Raw genomic sequence first — 21,489 nt, 5'->3', positions numbered from 1 at the left:
AGGCAAATAAGGTTTAAGGATGCCATCAAACGCGGAATTATGAAACCAATGATTTTCAGTGGTTTCATTCCCATTTGCGATGTTTTCAATCATGTGCCCGTGTCACATCTTGTATCAAAGCTAGAGGCGACCTAAAAGGGTACTCGAGCCTTCCTTTAAATGTTCAATTTTTGGCAATAGACTATGCATTTGCTCTGATATTGTCATCACTTACTTCTATCAATGTTACAATCACCCAGAGAAAGTTTCATTCGATTCCAACAACTCCGTCTAAGGGCTTGATTATTTTACACTGAGTATGTATGTAATGTTATGTAATTTAGTTATTTTTCTCTGTATTGTGCTGCTTTTTAGGTCAGGTGCATTAGGGCACATTTTTCTGTGCCTGCAGCTTAAGTTCAGTGGCTACAGGGTTTCTATGGTAGTCTAATAGACACCTACTGACCTATTTGTTGGGGTAGCTTCCCCCAACCTCGCTGTTCTGCTTCTTCAGATGGGCTATTCCAAGCTCACCAGAATGTCAGTGCATGGAGTGCTAATGTCTATTACAGCGGCAGAAGAATGATTAGTATAAACTACTAAATCACTAGTGATAAAAAGAATAAGTGGTACGTGCCACACATTAACTGAAGGAATTGAGCCTTTGTAAGCAGGAGTCTGTAAAATTGTCTTAAAGGGATACTTCTATCTCAGCAATCATGGCTGAGATGGGAATAGCTGACGTATTACCACGACCATGGATGGTTAGCTTTAAAAGAACAGTTGAACTGTTTGTTATACACTGTTTCCGTAACTCCTATAAAAGTGAATGGAATTATGGGAACCTCGCAGTACAGTGAACTATTCTGTTGTTTCCGGAAACTCATCAATTTGTCAGTTTCCATATTTTTGGCCACCAGTGGTCGCAGAGGTGAGTCAGAGAACCCTCATTCTGGGCATAGGTGTGGTCCCAGAGCTGGGACCCGCATCTGTCAGACATTATATGGTATATCCCCTGTATATGTCATAAATGTATGAGATAGGAATACCCCTTTAAGTTGCCTAAAGACAAAATAATGTGACCGAAATGTAATGTTTTTGCTGCAAAATAAGCAAATACAGCACAAATGATGCATACTTATCATATACTGAAGAAAACAGGAGTGACATTTACATTATCATCGCAAGAAATTCTCTCTCACAATTAAACGCTTTCATTTTAATTTCCCACGTGAATCAAAGAATTATTGCATCTAGTCATTTTAGTACCAAAGAGGTAATATCATTAGCAAAATTAAGGTTTTACGGTTGCAAGAAAACCGAAGTGAACCCTTTGGAATTACTTGGATTTCTGTATTGGATACATATAAAATCTGGTCTGATTATTACCTACAGTAAGTCACAATTATACACAAACAGAATCTAAGCTAGTAAGATAGAAAAAAGATGTACCGTTCATGATTATATATATATATATATATATATATATATATATATATATATATATATATATTTATATATATTTATATTTGCCTTAGCATGTCCTGTATTGGTTTGTAACCAAAATACTGCCTCATGTGTTTGGATGACCACATGACATGCTAAGGCATTTATATATGTGGGCCGATAGAGGGGGACTTGACACCTAATTGTTCATACTGTACAGGACACCGTGGCTCACACTCCCCAGCTGGAGGGTTGAGGGAGACCGATGTCGCACCACCCACTCACTAGTCTAGCAGAGCGCGGCTGCTGCTACACTCACAGTCAGTGCCCACAGTGAAGCGATGCACAGGAATGTACAGCATAATGCAGGTGGTCCAAGCGGGGTGAGGGTGAAGGAAACTGTTTTCGGGCTCAGTCACACGGGCGCATCGGCACCCGTACAACGCTGATGAAAGAACACATGACCGGCAATGAAGCTGCAGAGAGACGTCCTTCTTCAGGTACGGCTGTCTGCTAGCTGCAATGACACGGGCGCCGATGCGCCCGTGTGACTGAGCCCTAATCCAAAATTCCTCCACTGTGGCCTGTACTCAGCAATGTAGCTGAGGTCAGTTCCTGCTACACTAACCTTCAGGTTTGACTCAGCTGCCTCTACTTTACCAACCTGTGGTTGGCTGCTCCTTAAGTGGATGTATTTTCTATTACAGTCACCATCCTGGGACAGGCTAGCTACTAGTGTTAAACTTGCAATGCGTTTTTAACATTAGAAAGTCCCATTGACAATCGCGTGAAAAAAAGCAGCAATATAGCATGAAAAAAAGGCAAGCTTTAACGCGTGAAAAAAATGCAAGTGTGCAGGAGTCCTAACTAGAAAGTTTTCGCCATATAGCAAACTTCTGAATGCTTCCCAATGGCCATTACTGTATAGTAACAGCACAGGGTCCAGCCAAGAAAAAGGGTATACGCACTGCAGGGAGTAAATGCAGTCATAATTTTAAAATGCCACTACATTCTTAAAAGAGCAGCAGGTGGCAAGCTTTTCGGGATATAGTACCCCTGGTGGTAATTGGGAGTATGCGTACATGTTTTTGCATTATTTGTGGGTTCACATTCATTAATGTCAGGTTTGTGCTGCTGGGATCTGTTGTTTTATATGGTTTTCAGCAGCACAATTTCACAGGTGAGGGATAATTGAGCTGATTGGGTGTGGCATTTCTCTAGGCAGCCAATCCCCACTGGTCTACTGCACATAAATACCAGCTCCTCCTGATTAGAGGGTGCTGGTGATTTTACTCATCCTATCTTATTCCCACTCAGAGCTGGGTGTTATTCATGTTAGTCTGAAGCGCTTAGACAATGACTGGCTCTCTTTCCCCTTGGTGTGAGGACATTTGGACTAGCAATTGTTTACTAGTTGTATGCATGTGAGTTCTGGGTGGGGTTTTGCTTACATGCATGATGTATTGTGTGTCTACGCAGGTGGCCAGATGTGTGTGAACAGTGATATGTTCTATTGTGTTTGTGCTGGTGGCCATACATGTGGTATGAACAGTCCTGTTCTGTGTTGCATGCAATCCCTAGTGTGTTGGTGTGAACTGTCTTGTCCTGCTTTGGATTGTTTACCATTTCTGGGCTACCGTATTTTTCGCTTTATAAGACGCACTTTTCTTCCCCACAAAGTGGGGGAGAAAAGTCAGTGCGTCTTATAGAGCGAACGTGCCGTTTGTTCGCGCGATCGCGAGTTTAACGCACAATCACACGAACATTCGGCTGAAGAAACTCGCGATTAGTTCTCTCTCCTTTGCACTGCCGCTTGCTGATTGGTGGTGAGTGCCGGCGGAAACAACTGTTGCTCCCCTGCCTCCACCAATCAGCTTGACCCCTTCCTCCTATAAGGAAGTGCTGACAGTTCTTTCATTATTGAATTACAAAGCTACCTTAGTCTCCTGCTGCATCCATCCAATTTTAGAAAGATGTCAAAGCAGAAACGACTAGCATATAAAATCCCTTTTAAACTGGAGGTAGTGAAATGCGCCAAAGAACATGGGCAGCTGAGAGACAATTTGGGCCGCCTAGAGCAGAAAAAATGATACGGGAATGGAGGAAACAGGAGGTGTAGCTGCAAAAAGCAGATAAAAGTAAGCACACTTTTTGTGGGCATACTGCAAAATGGCCACAGATAGGCGTAGAAATGAAAGAGTGGATAATACGTCACAGGAACAACGGATTTTCAGTCTCTACAAAAATGATCATCTTTGAAGCCAAGCGTCTTGTTGCAGAGAAAGGCATTTGGGACTTCACTGGATCTGCATCGTGGTGCTACAGGTTCATGAGGAGATGTGGCCTTGCTATGCACACCAAAACTAGAATTGCGCAAAAAATGCCTAAAGAATATGAAGCCAAGATTGTGTCTTTTCATAAATCTGTAATTGATGCAAGAAAGAAAAATGGATTTGAAATAGGCCAGATTGGGAATATCGATGAAGTCCCGTTAACTTTTGATGTTCCATCAAACAGGACTGTGCAAAATCCATAACTGTGAAAACCTCAGGACATGAGAAAACACATTACACGGTTGTGTTGTCCTGCTGTGCAGATGGCACCCAACTTCCACCAATGCTAATCTTCAAAAGAAAAAGAATGCCAAAAGCGGCAATCCTACGAGGAGTTATTGTCCATGTTCATGAGAAAGGATGGATGGATGAAGGTGGAATGAAAATATGGATTGAAAAAGTGTGGTCCAGACGCCCTGCAGAAACCTGAAGAAACCTGTCCTGCTAGTACTTGACCAGTTTAGGGCACATATCAGTGAAAACAACAACAAAAAAATTTAACGAAGCAAAGACCCATCTAGCTGTAATTCCTGTAGGGGCTTACCAGCCAGTTGCAGCCTCTGGATGTTTCTATTAACAAGCCATTTAAAGTTTTCATGCGAGAGGAGTGGAAGAAGTGGATGGTTGCTGGGAATCATGACCTGACACCCACTGGACGGATGAAAAGGCCCACTATCACTCAGGTTTGTGAGTGGGTGAAAACATCGTGGCTGGCTGTGAAGGAGGAAATTGTTGTAGGATCCTTCAAAAAATGTGGCATCAGTAATGCCTTGGACGGTTCTGAGGATGGAATCCTTTATGAAGATGCTGACACCAGTGATAGTGAGTCACTGAGCTTGATAAGTTCGGACAGCAGTGAGGAGTTTTTGGGGTTTCCTGATGACTAGAGGTGTATTGTTCTAAAATAAAAATCTCTGCTCATCTGTTAATTACAGTAATAATAGTTCTTAATGCGGCTGTTGACTGACTACTGTTCATGTTTACATATTATTCTGTTATTTTATTAAATATTTAAGCCCACTTTTTGGTTCAAAATATTTTTTTCCTACTTTCCTCCTCTAAAACCTAGGTGTGTCTTATCATCAGGTGCGTCTTATAGAGCAAAAAATACGGTAGTTAGGTCCTTAGGTTCCATTGTGGGGCCGTCCCTATTGGAACAATTGTCCCACTTGCAGGCATGCTTCCTGGAGTTAATTGTCTTGTTAGAGTAGGGACCCGTGAGCCAATGAGGACCCTTGAAGTGGGGTCATGGGCTTAAAGGAGATGTCCCGCGCCGAAACGGTTTTTTTTTTTTTTAAACCCCCCCCCCGTTCGGCGCGAGACAACCCCGATGCAGGGGTTAAAAAAACCACCCGCACAGCGCTTACCTGAATCCCGGCGGTCCGGTGACTTCAATACTTACCGCTGAAGATGGCCGCCGGGATCTTCTACCTTCGTGGACCGCAGCTCTTCTGTGCGGTCCACTGCCGATTCCAGCCTCCTGATTGGCTGGAATCGGCACGTGACGGGGCGGAGCTACACGGAGCCGCTCTCTGGCACGAGCGGCTCCATAGAAGAAAGCTGAAGACCCGGACTGCGCAAGCGCGGCTAATTTGGCCATCGGAGGCCAAAAATTAGTCGGCTCCATGGAGACGAGGACGCTAGCAACGGAGCAGGTAAGTATAAAACTTTTTATAACTTCTGTATGGCTCATAATTAATGCACAATGTACATTACAAAGTGCATTATTATGGCCATGCAGAAGTGTATAGACCCACTTGCTGCCTCGGGACATCTCCTTTAAGTATCTTGTCCAAAATATGAACTTATTTTTTTGTAAATTCTATAATTATTCCATCTGGCTATGTGTGCAGGTATGCTGGTGAGTGTTTTGGGCATTTGTCAGTCATGATTTATGTCTATCCGTGAGTCCTGTCCCCAGTTCACTGTCCCTTGGTGTTCCATGTGTGTGTTTGTGTAGTATCTCAGGTTATGCAGCCAGCACGTCCTTGTTTGGACGCGATACCACCTGCATCTGTGCTGAAGCATGGTGCGCTTAAAGGACGTAACAATTAAATACTGAAGGGTTAGAAATATTTAATATATGTGAACCCACAAGTGGTGCATAACGTGCAGGCATGTTCCCGATCCAAACCATGGGTGCAATATCCTGCATTCATGAAATAAAAACTGATATATATGGATCAGGGCAGAGATGGGATAGCCAATTGGAATAAGTTTGTTGCTCCACATAAAAGAGGAAAATGGGTGAGCCAGCTGGGGTGGGAATATGGGCAGCAGCCTGTAGGATAGGGGAGTAAGGTCATTTGTTCTCTGGAAAACATTTGCTCCCATGTTCCTCCAACATGAATTTGCCTTATGAGGTGAGGGGTAGCGCAGATTGAAACCAAATGATAACAGTCCAATTATGCGCCCAAACTTTATTTAATAAACTACAAGTTCAGTACACAGATTCGGCCCTCACAGTTCAATGGTCACAAGAGTCAGAGTTGGGGGGACTTGCAGGTCACATCCCTCACTTTGTTGTCAGTGTGGGGTTTCAAGCAGCGTTTTCTAGTAGTGTACTATGACTCAGAGACATCAGTACTCCCCTTCTTCCAGCAGTGTGGGGGCTAACTTAGAGTGCGCCTCCAAATGGGACCATCTATTTGGCCCTAAGCTCATTGATGATTGCTCTTGCCGGGATTTTCGGGGGGCTTGAAATATAAACCCTACCCTGAAAATAATCCAGAGCTGCATTAAAAAAAACAACCAACCAAACAATACATTACCTAACATGCAATGGCTGTGATTGGTTGATTGAGCGTTGCATTGATTGGCTTAGCCGCGGTGCTTGAGAACCAATCAGAGCCAGTGCTTCCTGGAGCGCTGAGCCAATCAGAGGCAGCACTCACTCACCCATTCATGAATGGGTGTGAGTGAGAGCTGCCTCTGATTGGTCAGGCTGTGACCAATCAGAGGCAGCTCATTAATCAGGCGGGGATTTTAAATCCCTGGCTGCTGAATACTACAGAGAGCAGTTCAGGAGAACTGCCGCCGGCCGCGGCTGAACTCCGTCTGCCGGGACCAGGTGAGTAAATATTTTTTTTTTGTTTTTATACATTTCTGGATGAATTGCAGGGAAGAGCTTATATTTTTAAGCCCTTCACGAAAATTCATCCTGCGCTCGCCGGCAGCCCATTGCTTTCAATGGAGCCGGCTGTATTGCCGGCTCCATTGCATTCAATGGGCAAACATCATTCTTTTCTGCCACAGCTGTTACAGCTGTGGCAGAGGAGAATGATTTGTCTACTATATGTTCTCAATGGGGTTGGCACTGCTGCCGCCGGCCCCATTGAGCGCATATAGAGAAGAGAACAGGAATCGCAGATCGCAGATAGGTGCGATCTGCGATTTCTGTTCTATAATTTATCGGACGAGCGCATAAAAAGCGCTCATGTGTCCGATACCATTGCAAAGCAATGGTTTTATAAAATTACCGGATGCATGCGCATGCGCAAATCACGCGAAAAAACGCCAGTCTGACTGAGCCCTTAGGGTAACGACATATTGTGCCGTTTTTTTGGCAGACTGTTTTTGCGGGGTAATTTATAGACATCATCATTACAGAACCCCAGAAGGTGATGACAAATGGCTTTCTACTGACCTTGAATGGCTAGCCAATCTGCTTTGCTGTGTAAAGTTACATTCATCCACTCCTTGCCATTGCCCTGTGCAATGTGCATTAGGGCCAGATCACACGGGCATAAGCGCATTTCGGTCACATAAATACACTGCATATATGCACGACTAAAAACACACAAAATTGCATTAATGTTGGACAAACTCATTGTAATCAATGGGTTCTATTCACTGTGTATTACATGCCCCAAAATTGTGTACGTAATATGCAGCACAAACACACTTGTGTAAACGAGCTCGTAGATGACAATTGGTCTGAGGGCTTAAACAGATGGAAGTGTTTTAGTCCCGTTATGCGGCCATGAAAATCACAGCCGCATAACTGGACAAAACAAAACCACTGATTTCAATGGTTTTGCTTTCACTAGTGGGATTCTCTGCGTTAATACTATGGTAAGAAAAGATGGGGCTTGCCCTATCTTTCTCTCATGTGGTTTTTCTACGTCCAAGAAAGATAGGGTAGGACCTATCTTCCCATTTTATTTTTCAAACTCGCAATAGCGTGGAGTTTGAATAGTGTAAAAAGCAAACCCTGGTTCATGCGCTAATACGCTCTGAAGAGGCGAGCAAATTAGCCCGTGTTTTTGCCGTAAGTCACTGATTTTTTCTGGCCTGGCCAACCATATAATGTGTATGAGGGTGACCCTAGTCCCCAAATGTGAGCATTTAACTGACAGATATCTGCAGTATATGGCCAACTTGAAGCGACCCCCTAGTTCTGGAAGAACAAAGATGGCCACGTCACTTCATTGACTACCTAATACACACTGTATGCTGCCCACGTGAGCAGCACTGCCAATTAGAACAGCATGCAGTGTCTTAGGCCACTCTCACACGCACTGTACAACGTTCTGCAGCGTTTTTTAACGCATCCCATCATTGTAATGGGTGACGAGTTGTTTTAAAAGTGCTTAAACGTATGAAAATAGAGCAGACAGCGATTGAAAATCACCACATGCAAACGCTATTCTGTGAAGCCCCATTGAAATTAAAAGAGGCGTTGTACAGTGTTTAGTGCGGCATTTCAAAGGTCGTGGTAAACGCTATAAAAAGCGTTGCGTGTGAGGGTGGCCTTAGACTACTAACGCACAGTGTGCATCAGGTAGTCGGTAAAGCGGTGTGGCCATCTTTGTGCATCCAATCCCAGAGTGCCGTTTTAAGTTAGTCTTCATATTACGCCGGGCTCACACGAACGTATTTGTATGGCGTATTACACACACAAAATACGTGGTGAATGGCGTCAATGAAAGTACATCGATTTTCATTGATCCAATCACATTTGCGTATATTTGTGAATATTTGTGAATAATAAGCATAAAAAGAACACAGCATGTTCTATTTTACCGCTTATTACGCGCGTACAGCCCTATTGTTTTCAATGGGTGCACTCGGAACAAAGAGCATACGCAATTACATTGTGTATGTAAGGCGTTTTTTACACATGCTGCTAGGAGACATGAGAAGAAAGGAAGAAAAAGAAAGGAGGCGAGAAGCCAGTGTATGACAGCATGCGTAAAATACGCTGTACATGCGTAGGTATATGTGATCAATACGCGACAATACGTGGGGATACACGATTCTGTGTTAGTAAAATGCTGTGATTTTTACGGTATTGTTGTGTGAGCCCAGCCTTAGGTTTAGTATTACAATAGTGACCAAAAAGCATTTGGGTGATGGTCGAATACCGGGCAGTGGTAAATTGCATGGAATTGTTGAGCATGACTAAAATTTATATACCTAAGCTCGGTGACCAAACAGCATGTGACTTATGGAACACGGAGAGCGTGTTATGTGATATAATTGCAGTCATAATCTCGTTTGCTGACTCCTTCTGCTCCAAATGATGTTGTCCTGTTGGCATATGTAAAATGTCACTTCTTGTCTCAAGGACCATAGAGTCTACCTACCAGTCATGGACACAAGACAGTAATTCAAATAGTGGCATGAGAGAGAATTAGGGTAGTGGGAGCTCGGCCTATAAAGATAGAAGCAGTTATACAAGATGCATTCTAGTCCTGGGATAAGTTTATAGGACACATCCTGGAATGCGGGAAAGAAAGGCTGATTGTACCTCGAGTACAAAGTTTTCATAGTTTGATAAATTATCACTATGGGAGTTCACATTATGGGAAGATACACTTGACGGAGATGGACATGTGGAGCCTATATGGGTAGAGATACAAGGAGGGAAAAACAATAATAAAATCCTCAAAGGAGTTTTCTATAGACCAGCAAATGTAACAGAAGCTACCGGAAATCTATCAATTAGGTAATTAATTATTATGGGAGATTTTGACTATCCGGATATGAACTGGAAAGCTAAAACCTGCAGATCTCATAAAGGGAACAAGTTTCTGTCAATAACTATAGATAATTACCTTACCCAACTTGTACAGGACCAGACTAGAGGGACGGTCATTTTGGACTTAATATTAACCAATAGAATAACAGTGGTGCATGTTGGGGGGCATCTGGGAAATAGTGACCATAATGTAATAAATTTTCACTTGTCTTTCAATACGAAGATTTATCGGGGAGCTATAAAAATACTACACTTTAGGAATGCAAAGTTCAATCAGCTTAGAGATGCCCTTAAGTTAATCGACTGAGACAATGTCCTCGAAAACAAGAGTACAGTCCCTGCATCTCGGGTTTGTGGAACCAAACTTTCCAATTAATGTGCACTTTATGCGGTATACAAATGACCCCAAATCCAGCTATAGCTTTCCCACATCTAGACTCTGATCAATTACCTTACAATATTCGTACCCCTTGCTACATATTCTAATAGCTACCAGGATTTCCATCGCTCAACTGTGGAATGGTAATTCTATACTTTCTATAAATGATATAATTAGAGCTGTAAACAGCAACGGCTGGTTCGAATATATGCATTCTTGCGCCTCAAATAAAAATGTATGAAAAATTGGGAAGTTTAGATACAAAGTAAATTTTGCTATATGCCACAATCTTATAAGCTCTAACTGCTCATTTATATATACTAGTTCGATGGCTTAATCCTTAGATTATTATTTAGTTTTTCTTCTATTTTCAAATTTTTAATATCTTCGAGTTGCATACTATAACCTCTTTGAAAGAGATTCTTTCAGGATCATCATAACAAGGTTACTTTTTTGTTTATTAGTATGCTTTGTAACTATGTTGAAAAATTTGAATAAAAAAGAAATGCTCAAAAAAAAATAGGAGTTCATATAATAAATGGAAAATTTTTAAAAGCATCTTAAATACTTGCTGTATTTACAGGAGTAAAAGGGGTAGGAGTAGGAGAAAACCGGTGTGGCTCAATAAAGATGTAAAAGAAGTCAATAAACGATGAGAAAATATGTAAACTACCAAAACAAGAAGGCAGTGAAGAAACATTAACAAGCTAAAAGGAGAAAAAATAAGTATGTAAAAGGCAAATAAAAGCAGCAAAGATGGAAACTGACAGACTCATTACCGAAGAGAGAAAAACTAACCCTAAACTGTTCTTCAACTATATAGATAGCAAAAAGATTAAAATGGAAATTGCTGTTAAAAAGTAATGAGCAAAAAATTGTAGGAAGCAAATCTGTTAAATAGGTTTTTTGCCAGTGTATTCACTCAGAAAAATTAAATGTCAGGTAAAATGCAGAGCGATAAAGTAAACTCTTCCTTAAATCTCACCAGTCTGACCCAGGAAGAAGTGCAAAGCTGACTTAAAAAATTAAAATACACAAATCGTCAGGTTTTGGTGGCATACAGCCCCAGATTCTAAGGGAATTAAGTAATGTGATAGACAGACCACTGTTTCTTCTATTTAAGGACTCTATAGTAATGGGGTCTGTTCCACTGGGATGGCGCATAGCAAATGTGGTGTCAATATTCAAAAAGGGGTCAAAAAATGAACCTGGAAACTACAGGCTGGCAAGTCTAACTTCTTTTGTGGATGAAATGTTTGAAGGGTTTCTAACAGATGATATCCTGGAGTAACTCAAGAAAAATAGCTGTATAACTCCATATCAGCATGGGTTTATGAAGGGTCGCTCCTGTCAAACCAATCTGATCAGTTTCAACGAGGAGGTAAATTCTAGACTGGACTGGGAGAGTCATTGGATCTTGTCCATCTGGACTTTTCAAAGCATTGGACACTGTGTCACAAAAAGGTTGGTATATAAAATGAGAATGCTTGGTCTGGCTGAGAATGTGTGTATGTAAGTGGCTCAGTGAAGAAAGCAGAAGGTGGTTGTTAATTGTACTTACTTTGATTGGGTCACTGTTACTAGTGGGGTACCACAGGGGTCGGTATTGGGTCCTATTCTTTTTAATATATTTATTAACGACGTTGTAGATGAATTGTAGAGTGAAATATTGATACTTGCAGATGATACAAAACTATGTAAAGTAAATAACACACAAGAGAGGCCAGTATATGGATCAGGATAAACTGGGGGCTTGTGCAGAAAGTGGCAAATGAGGTTTAACACAGATAAATGTACAGTTCTGCACATGGGCAGGGAAATATATGTCACCATTACACACTAAATGGGAAACAACTGGGTAACACTGACATGGAGAAGGACTTGGGGATTTTAGTTAACTGTAAGCTTACCTAAAGCAACCAGTGTCAGGCAGCTGCTGCCACGGCAAATAGGATCATGGGGTGCATCAAAAGAGGTCTAGGGGCAGATGACGAGAACAAACATTGTTCCTCTTCTTTACAAGTCACTGGTCAGACCACACATGGAATATTGTGGACAGTTCTGGGCACCGGTATTCAAAAAGGACATATCAAAGCTTGAGCAGGCAACTAAGTTAATAAATGGAATGGGCGGACTACAATACCCAGAGAGGTTATCAAAATTTGGGTTATTTAGTTCAGTAGGAAGGCAGCCGACGGGCAGCCTAATAACTATGTATGGATATATCAGGCGACAATACAGAGATCTCTCCCATCATCTATTTATAACAAGGGGACATCCTCTACGTCTAGAGGAAAGAAGGTATCTACACCAACATAGAAGGGGGTTCTTTACTGTAAGAGCGGTGAGACTATGGAACTCTCTGTCTGAGGATGTGGTGATGGTGAACTCACTAAAAGCGTTTGAGGGGCCTGGACGTCATTCTTGAGTGTAATAATATCACATGATTACATGTTATAGTCACTGATTACTTCAGAAAGCTTGTTGATCCATGGATTTATTCTGATTGCCAGATTGGATTCAGTAAGGATTTTTTTCCACTAAAATGAGGAAAACTGGCTTCTGCCTCATGTTTTAATTTTTGCCTTCCTCTGGATGAACATTGGGAGTAATTGGCTGAACTAGAGGGACATATGTCTTTTTTCAGCTTTACACACTATGGTACTATCATTTCAATGGGGAAAATAGGCTGTAAAGATGAGAATTTTTTAATAAACCATCATTATCAGTAGGCAAATCTACAACCTTTTCTGCAATCTATGGAACATCCTAAATAACTCCAGCAAAAACATCTTGTATTCTGTATTTCCAAGTGTCCAAAAAACTTAGTTTACCTGAACTGCACCATTCCCGAGATAGTCCGCCTGTCCTCTTCTAGCCTTCAGCCAAAGTCTATGCCGGCCATTACAGGAGAGCAGAATGCAGTGTAGGAAGTACTTCAACGTCTATTGTGGGTCATGATACTGCTGTACTGCTTAGCACAGGCCTCTGTTGAGCATGCTCTACAGATATTTTTGAATATTTTTCAGTGATTCTTCCAAACCTTTACAAATAATCCACCAGCATATAAAAATATGAGTTTTCTTTATTTGGAATACGTTTTCTACTCTCCTGTGATACAGTATAAATACATTCTATAAATACTGACCCCAGGTGCCCCTCTGTGTCACAAAACTGTCACTTGAACCCATGGCATCCCTCCATGTCACAAAACCCATGTCCAAAAATCATGGCAAATGGTAGAAAAGCTGAAAAGGCGTTGGATCCCAGTTGGAGGAAGAAGTGGGAGGGGGAGCAAACATCTATGTGAGTATTCATATGTACAACAGTTTGTTAGTGTTCCTGTGTATGCTTATATATATATATGTCTATACATATACGCACACACATGCACAGGTATATACTCATACATATACCCACATACATGCACAAACAATTTGTTCTACATCCATTTACAAACATACTCAAGGAGGCAGAGGTGGGAAACTTGGTGTATGAAATACCTATTTTTATGTAAAAATAGTATAAGGTGTCTGCTGCCATGTCAGTCAATGTATACACCCAACATTTGAAGATTTCTGATACATATTAAGCTCTAACTCAATGAGTCGAAATCCAAACAGTCAATATTTTGTACACATCTCTTCCAGTGGGATTTTAAACCAAACCCCTCATATTGTCTTTCATGATACATAAGGTCAGGAGAAATCGCTTTACTTCTAGTCCTCATTCACATCTAGGAATAAAATGTAATAAAGAGAATAACAAAATAAGTCTCTTCTTAAAGGATTTACCCAAACTCAGAATGACAGGCTATCTCACCAAACTAATGTCTCGCTAGAGCCGCCACTGAAGAAAAAGTTGGAAGGTGGAATTTGGCACACTTAAGATTGTTTCGAAAGTGGTTTAAAACCAAAGTTAGTATACCAATGTCGAAGGTTTCATTCAGTGGTACAACATTTGGAACCTACACAACTAATGACTGGATGAATTTGCTAGGACTTGAAGTTCAATAACTAGAGAAACTGCCTAAGCACGGAGTAGAGACCAATGATTGCAATCTTTTAAAGATGGCTGGCTTTCTATATTTGGCACTGGGAGATTAAGGTAGTATAGAAAGTGGGGAGATTTTCAACCCCATTCCACAGCTGGTATAAGAATTTGGCACACATTTGGGATAGAGCTGAGGGAGGTAAGAAAATTAGGCCTATGAGCATGGTTCATTGATTTTGCAACAAATTGTATTTTCTTTCTGCTTTATTTTAGAATATTTTATTTTTGGAAATTTGAGTTATGTCGTATTTAGGCTAGTAAAGAAGACATTTCTTCTGCAGCAGCTTTTTCTATACTGTTTTTCCAGTTTCAAAGCTGGTATAGCTTTATAATACACTTCTGGGAAGGGAAAGGAAAATACATTAGACTTGTCTCCCTCCTGCCTCTTCTTCACTCACAATCTCCTGCTCCTCCTTATACATATTCTTAGTTGCAGACCATTATCTGTAAGGTCAAATCCATTCCTCAGCTAAGCTTCCTTAACTCTTTGTGTGCCTCCACAAGGGTAAAAGCACTTTAGAAAACAAGAACACAGAAGAAGTGTGTTCTTGATGGGTCTTAGCTGAACAGACCCTTTCCATCATCATAGAAGCAGAGCCCCACACCGGTCCCCCTTCCTCTTTGGGGGTATGGAATGTGTCATTTCAACAACTTCTCCCTTGCCTCAGACACTTCATATAGATCTAATGTCCAGGCAAGGAGGAAGTGTAACATGGTGGGGTGCTATACTCTAGTGGTGGAGTGTGAGTGGGGGAGGCCAGTGCTGTTGAAGCCTGCAGAAAATGTGTTGTATGGATGAAGGCTTTGCAGTCCCACCAGAGAATTTGGAATCATGGTGATGGTGTTAGGTGTCATGAGTGGAATATCGTCTGGAGAACGACGTAAGGTAAGAGTGTAGTCAGGAAGAGTGGCCATACGCAGGTTATCATGGCTGGAGACCCCTCCACCCTCACAATCAGGATGTCCAGCATTTATCTGTAGAGAATTGAGTTCCTCAGGAGGTACAGGGCTGTGTGTTGGATCCCGCGTGGCTGAGGCACGCTGTGGACTAGGCTGCCGTTGTGTGTCTTGACGACGTTTATCATTACGGTAGTACAGTGCGGCAAAAGCCAGCACATTAAGAAACAAAAGAGAGGCTCCCACTGCAATAGTGACACTAAGTTCAGTAGAATAGTCCCTTGGATCCTGTATCACAACCGGGTCCACTGGATCCAGGTCTGGGTTCCATTTGGAAGAGGGACCATTAAGTGTGGGTGAAATAGCTGGTCGTTTAGTATCCCAAACTTTGGGCCGGCGAGTGATATGTGAATTCTGGGTAGTATCAGATGGTGGCACCTTGGTGGTAGTTGAAGTATAATGAAACATATCATGTAGATTGTATAAGTGTGGAACCAGATGTTTCCAAAATGCCACTTTGGTAGCACGGTAATGATCACGAACTCGTGGTTTCAAGCCAATGTGTAGATAGAGTTGATCCCGTGGATTGTATTTAGACCATGCCACTTCCTCAAAACGGTTTGCTTTCGTGTGGATAAACTTGGTGTCTTGTGGAACAGGCTTGTTGGGGTCCCTGGAAAAGAAAATTTACAGTTTTAAGTGGCTAAATCTGTTTAATATAAAGTTGTCTAAAATGTCATAGAAAAGACAAAGTATAACCACAGATTTTGTACTTATGACTTAAAACACCCAAAGTCATGTCAATTAGATTATCACTAGGACCGCCAGCAGTTATGTAAACCCCCAAGTGCTCTCTGGAGGCAATACTCCACTGACCAGACTTTAATGACATGTCTAAGTCCATTTTTTAGTTCATAACAGAAAGACAAAAGAACTGTTGCTTTAATTCCTTACCCTGTTTTGGCAAAGTTGGTCCAGTAAGTCATGACCACCGCACTTAACATCACATCATTCTTGGAGAAATTACAGGGAAACAAATCTGTTGGACCCACCATAGGGACACCAAATACATAGGGCACCTCATCCCCGTGGGCTGCATCAGACCATGCTGGCTTCATCAGGCTCTGGCAGTGATGGTAGAAGGCATAAAAATAAGTTGGTGAGCCATAACGGGCATGTAAATCAGCAGTTACTACAGATGGCTCTACCCACTGGTGATCAGTGAACAAAGCAACAAGTGTCTTTCGACGAGTCTCAGGATTATCTCGGTCTGCCCAATCTGTGTACATGAACTTGATGGTCTCACGAAGTGTGTCTTTGCCTTCTGGGTATCCATATAGGTTATCCACAAAGTTTGACACGGAGTAATCAAAATCACTCCCAGAAACGCCATCTTCTGCATCTACCACATTCTCCACAAACTTGAGTCCTTCGCCTTGGTTGACCCCTAACATTATATCATAGTTGAGAAATTCTCCTTGTTCCATGAGAATCTCAGGGTCATCTGGAATTACGTCTCCATCAATAACTGGACCAAAGGCTACATGATACCGGGCTGGTTGGATATCTTGCTCCACCAACTCTTTGGCATTTTTCTGGCGAAGGCAGTCAACCATGTCCACAGTGTCTAGCACATTACAACCCACTTTCTCCGCAAGCAATCGTGTATACTTTACAGGCTGATAATTAACTGCCCAGCTGGAAAGAGCTGAACCACTCTGTATGATCGCTCTCTGAAACAGACCTGTCAAGAAACCAGATAAACTCATGAAACTATTGTATGTAACATGGTACAATTTCCAATCAAAGGATGTCATTTCAATTTTCTTATAAAATGAACATCTCTATATCCATCTACAATCACTGATATAATCTTAGTACAGTAGAGCATACAGTACTGCCTTTGAAGTGGGTGTTTCTGGTTTTCATCTCAGCATCAGACACTGTGAGGCAGAAATACAGACACATATATAAAGAGATCAGCAGCCCAACTTCCTGCCCAGCTGGTCTCAGTGTGTGCCAGGGAAGAAACACAACACAAGAGGATCTTTCTAAGGAGGGTAGATGTAGAGACATGAGTGGAAGCAGAGAAGAGCAAAGGAGGGAGAATTAAAAAAAAGAGCACAAAGGTTAAAAAAAATGGAAGATACGATATTGGCGATAACAGGAATATTTCATATAAATAGTAGCCACAATACTTAAGAACATAGTGTCACAAAAGTAATTTAAATCGTAGCTACACTTCCGAACTATGCTCCATAAGTCCTTAAGGGAGTCATTTCATAGATTTCTCCCATATATTGGTATGTAAGATTTACTATCCTCATCTGAACACAGATTGTAACTGCATTTTACCGCAGCGCATAGTCGGTTAATAGTCTTTAAACAATAGGCTGTCAAAAAATTAACTAGGTCAGTTGTCAAAATGGAAAGGGAGGTATGGGAGATTTACAATTCTACAGACATGTGCAGACATTTGTGAAATTCATAATTTTTTATGAAAGGCGTACTTTCAAAGATGTCATAATTTTAATTAATCAAAGGAACACTCCGTGCAAAATTAGTACACTGTGTTATGCCTAGTGCCGGCCCTGAAGGGGTCAGTGCATTCATTGCCCTTTGAATCAATGTCAGTTTTACCTGAAGTGTTCTTTTAAAGCAACCTTCCAGTTCTGCAGGTAGAGTTATATTACCTGATGTTAGTCCTCTGCGCTCTTGATCCACTGCTTCCGCGTCCCGTTCTTGCTTATTCAAGATGGCTGCCACAATCTTCTGACTGCCTAATTCTCACTGTGCTTTGGTAGTGTGTTGGACTACCAGTGTACTACACCTGCTCTCTGATTGGCCAGCACTGCTCAAAAGGTAAGTGCTAGCCAATCAGAGAGCAGCACAAAGTGCCTCAGACTACCGATGCACAGTGTGCATTAGGTAGTAGAAGAATGTGTTGGACGAGCGAAAATCAGCGGATCCATATGGCAATGATGCAGAGGACGAATTGCAGGTAATATAATCCCCTGTCTGGTCCCTGGACAAAATATTGTCCTGGAATCAGAGAGTCGCTTTAAAGTTGTACAGGATTGAAAAAACATGGCTACTTTCAAAAATCTGTGCCACTCCTGTTCACAGGTTATATGTAGAGATGAGCGAGCGTACTCGCTAAGGCAAACTACTCGAGCGAGTAGTGCCTTATTCGAGTACCTGCCCGCTTGTCTCTAAAGATTCGTCTGCCGGTGCGGGTGAGCGGTGAGTTACGGCGGTGAGCAGGGGAAAGAGAGGGAGAGAGAGATCTCCCCTCCGTTCCTCCCCACTCTCCCCCACCACTCCCCGCCGCCCGCCGACACCCGAATCTTTAGAGACGAGCAGGCAGGTACTCGAATAAGGCACTACTCGCTCGAGTAGTTTGCCTTAGCGAGTACACTCGCTCATCTCTAGTTATATGTGATACTGAAGCTCAGCGTCATTCACTTCAATAAGGCCTCCGTCACACTCGCATTTTTTTCATCTGTGTGTTTAAAAAATTGACTACATACGGACAGCATGCACATCCAGATTATTCAATGTGGCAAAACAAACTAGCAAATTTTTTCAGCCAGCTAGGGACTGCGTGAAAAATCTCATGGCACGCACTATTCTGATCCATTTTATGGATGAGACTCACCCATTTAAATCAATGGGGATAGAAAAAAAATGGACAGCACACCGATGTCATCAATGTGCAGTTTCTATGCAGTTCGTGTGCTGTCCGTTTTTTTATAAAGATGCAGAAAAAAAGAATTGCGCTTGTTTAAGTTTTTATTTGCAGATGTGAAAGAGGGATGGTATACAGAGTAAAAAAACGTAACCATGGATAGAATACGAACTGAGTACAGAAGCGACACACGGGTGGAGGTTCGACTGGTTTTTGCAAACATAAAAAATACTTTTTTTAATCACTACTGTGCGCCTAGACTAAACTTGAGTTGAAATACCAGATATATAAGCCATGGACACGAGTAGCACTGTTAATGGAAGAAAGAAACCATGTTTTTCTAATCCTCTACAACCCCTTCAAGATCATAAGAGGAGTAAAAATAGTTGGAAGAATAAAGCAAAAGGTAAGTAATGTAAGTACAAAAGTAAGATGTAAGAATGTTCAAGGAAACGAGAACATGGAATGGTATACAGAATAAAAGGCTGCTCTATTTTCAGTAATTTCAGTACCTTTAATGTTGGCCCCCAAAGATAGACATCTGGTGATGGAGTCATGGAATAATGTCAGATGATCCAAAGCCCTTCAATGTTGTGGAACAGACATACAGACATGGAGTTACATCATGACCATGAAGCAATGGTATAATGAGGTGGTTACTGGATGGTGTTCGAAAAGTAAACAGGAGATACAAATATTAACCATACTACTGTGAAATAATCACACTGGGGTCCTGCTGTAAAGTCTAGACAAACATCAAAGCTAGTCCAGTATACCTTCAGAGTGATGAGAAAGGGTGAGGAGACTGACGCAAGAGGCTCCGATGCCTGAGCCAAACACCGTGATCCTGCGAGGGTCACCTCCAAAAAATGCCACATTTTCGCTCACCCAACGGAGTGCCTGAATTTGATCAAGAAGTCCATAATTTCCTTTAGCTGCTTGATCTCCAGTACTCAAGAATCCTATGAAGATGAATACCCTGTGGTTAGTAAATAAGAACATACTCTGGATATAAATGTTTCCATTCACTGATTCATCTGCGAACATTGTGGAGCAGATCTAGGCCTTAGAAGGGCATTTTCACATGGGCACTGAGCGAGGGGGTAGGTTCCGATGACCCTGGAGGTCCCTTCCAACTCTACCATTCTAGGATTCTGATTAGTTTGCCAAACGCATTGCAAGCTTCAGTAAATTCAGCACCAAAATCCACAGGCTACCTGTGGATTTGGAAGCTGAATTGAAAGAGACATAAATCTGCCTGCAATTCTGCATCACAATCTGCAGTTAGACCTGTCGATGTTTGTGCGGAATTCTGTAGATCTGCGTCTTGCTGTGTGTCCTGGCGCAAATATTCTGCCCACGTGAAAGGGCCCTAACACATTGCATACGGGTTGCAAAAATTCCTGCATCTAAGGTTTTGTTCACATTGGCGTTAGGCTCAGTTAAGCATCATCTGTTGAGGAGCAGAGAAACAGAAATAAAAAAATTAATTAAACGTTTTGTTCCCCATTGATTTCAATGGGTTTTCCTAAAAAACTGATAATTTTCCTTTTATTTCTGCTCCTTTTCATTTCCGTTTTTGAAAAACGGAACAGGTAAACGGAAATGCTTAACCGAGCCTAATGCCAATATAAACGAGCCCTTAGCAGCGTTTCTGCAGTATATGTATGTGATTTTAACAAACCTGATTGAGAGATGTCGGACAGATTTGTCAAGTAGCAGACATTTCTGTAACAAATCTACTGCATGTGAACGAACCTTAACCCCTTGAGTGGCACGCCCGGAAATTTTCCGGGACGAGCTCCACTGCTCATAGCAACATAGCCCGGAAGGTTTCCGGGCTATGTATCACTATGGGAGCTGCAGAGCACAATGCCACAAGCTGTGACAGTGTGCTCTGCCTGCACAGACCCACACAGAGCAGTGCAAGGGCTTTGAAAAACCAGCAGAAGATATTGCCGACATGTCGGCAATGTCCTGCTTTGTTTACAGGTTGCCATAGAGACCATCAGCTTGTCAGAAGCAAGCCGATGGTCTCTGTGGCAGGGAGAGCTGGTTGTTAGCTGTCAGAGGACAGCTAGGTACTAGCTCTTACAGCAGAGATCGGAGAAAACCTCCGATCTCTGCTGTGTTAACCCTTTACATGCTGCAGTCTATGTGACTGCAGCATGTAAAGGGCTGTCACTGCAGCATGTAAAGGGCTGTCACCATCGGACCCCTGGAATGTGATCAGGGGTCCTGATGGGTCCCTGTGGAAGTCCCCTAAAGGGACAAAAAAAAAAAAATTTAAAAAAATGTAAAAAAAAAAGGTTAAAAATTATTAAAAAAATAAAAAAAACACTTGTCTCCCTTTACTTTGTAAAAAATCAAAAATACAATCACACATGTGGTATCCGTGTGCGTCGTAATGACCCAGAGAAGGAAGTTAATACATTATTTAACCCCTTCATGACATGGCCCCTTTTTTCTTTTTTCCCCATTTCTTTTTTTCCTCCCCCCTGTTTAAAAACTCACAACTTGTCCCGCAAAAAACAAGCCCTTATATGGCCATGTCAATGGAAAAATGAAAAAGTTATGGCTCTTGAGACGCAACTGCAAAACTAGTTGAAATTCAATGATTAGACCATTTTAAAAAACCTGCCCTGGTGGGCACGACAGGGTGGTAGGAAACCTGCCACTCAAGGGGTTAAAGGGGTATTTTTTTTGCAAACGAGATTTTTTAAATCCCCTC

The 21,489-nt window shown here is 41.9% G+C and overlaps 1 protein-coding gene across 3 annotated transcripts in view; it reads right to left on the bottom strand.

Moving 5' to 3' along the window:
• Positions 1–13,187: 13,187 nt before the first annotated feature.
• NLGN3 (neuroligin 3) overlaps positions 13,188–21,489 on the bottom strand; it is a 146,776-nt gene continuing 138,474 nt past the window's right edge. For all 3 annotated transcript variants that reach the window (XM_066580891.1, XM_066580888.1, XM_066580889.1), the window contains 3 exons: positions 19,535–19,720; positions 16,025–16,814; positions 13,188–15,743 (listed from right to left, as the gene is read on the bottom strand). In XM_066580891.1, coding sequence (XP_066436988.1) covers positions 14,897–15,743; positions 16,025–16,814; positions 19,535–19,720 — 1,823 coding nt within the window. In that variant the 3' untranslated portion in view covers positions 13,188–14,896. The remainder of the gene's footprint in view (positions 15,744–16,024; positions 16,815–19,534; positions 19,721–21,489) is intronic.

The sequence above is a fragment of the Eleutherodactylus coqui genome, chromosome 10 (genome assembly GCF_035609145.1).
Source record: "Eleutherodactylus coqui strain aEleCoq1 chromosome 10, aEleCoq1.hap1, whole genome shotgun sequence".
NCBI lineage: Eukaryota > Metazoa > Chordata > Amphibia > Anura > Eleutherodactylidae > Eleutherodactylus > Eleutherodactylus coqui.
This window is presented reverse-complemented; position numbering and strand designations above follow the sequence as displayed.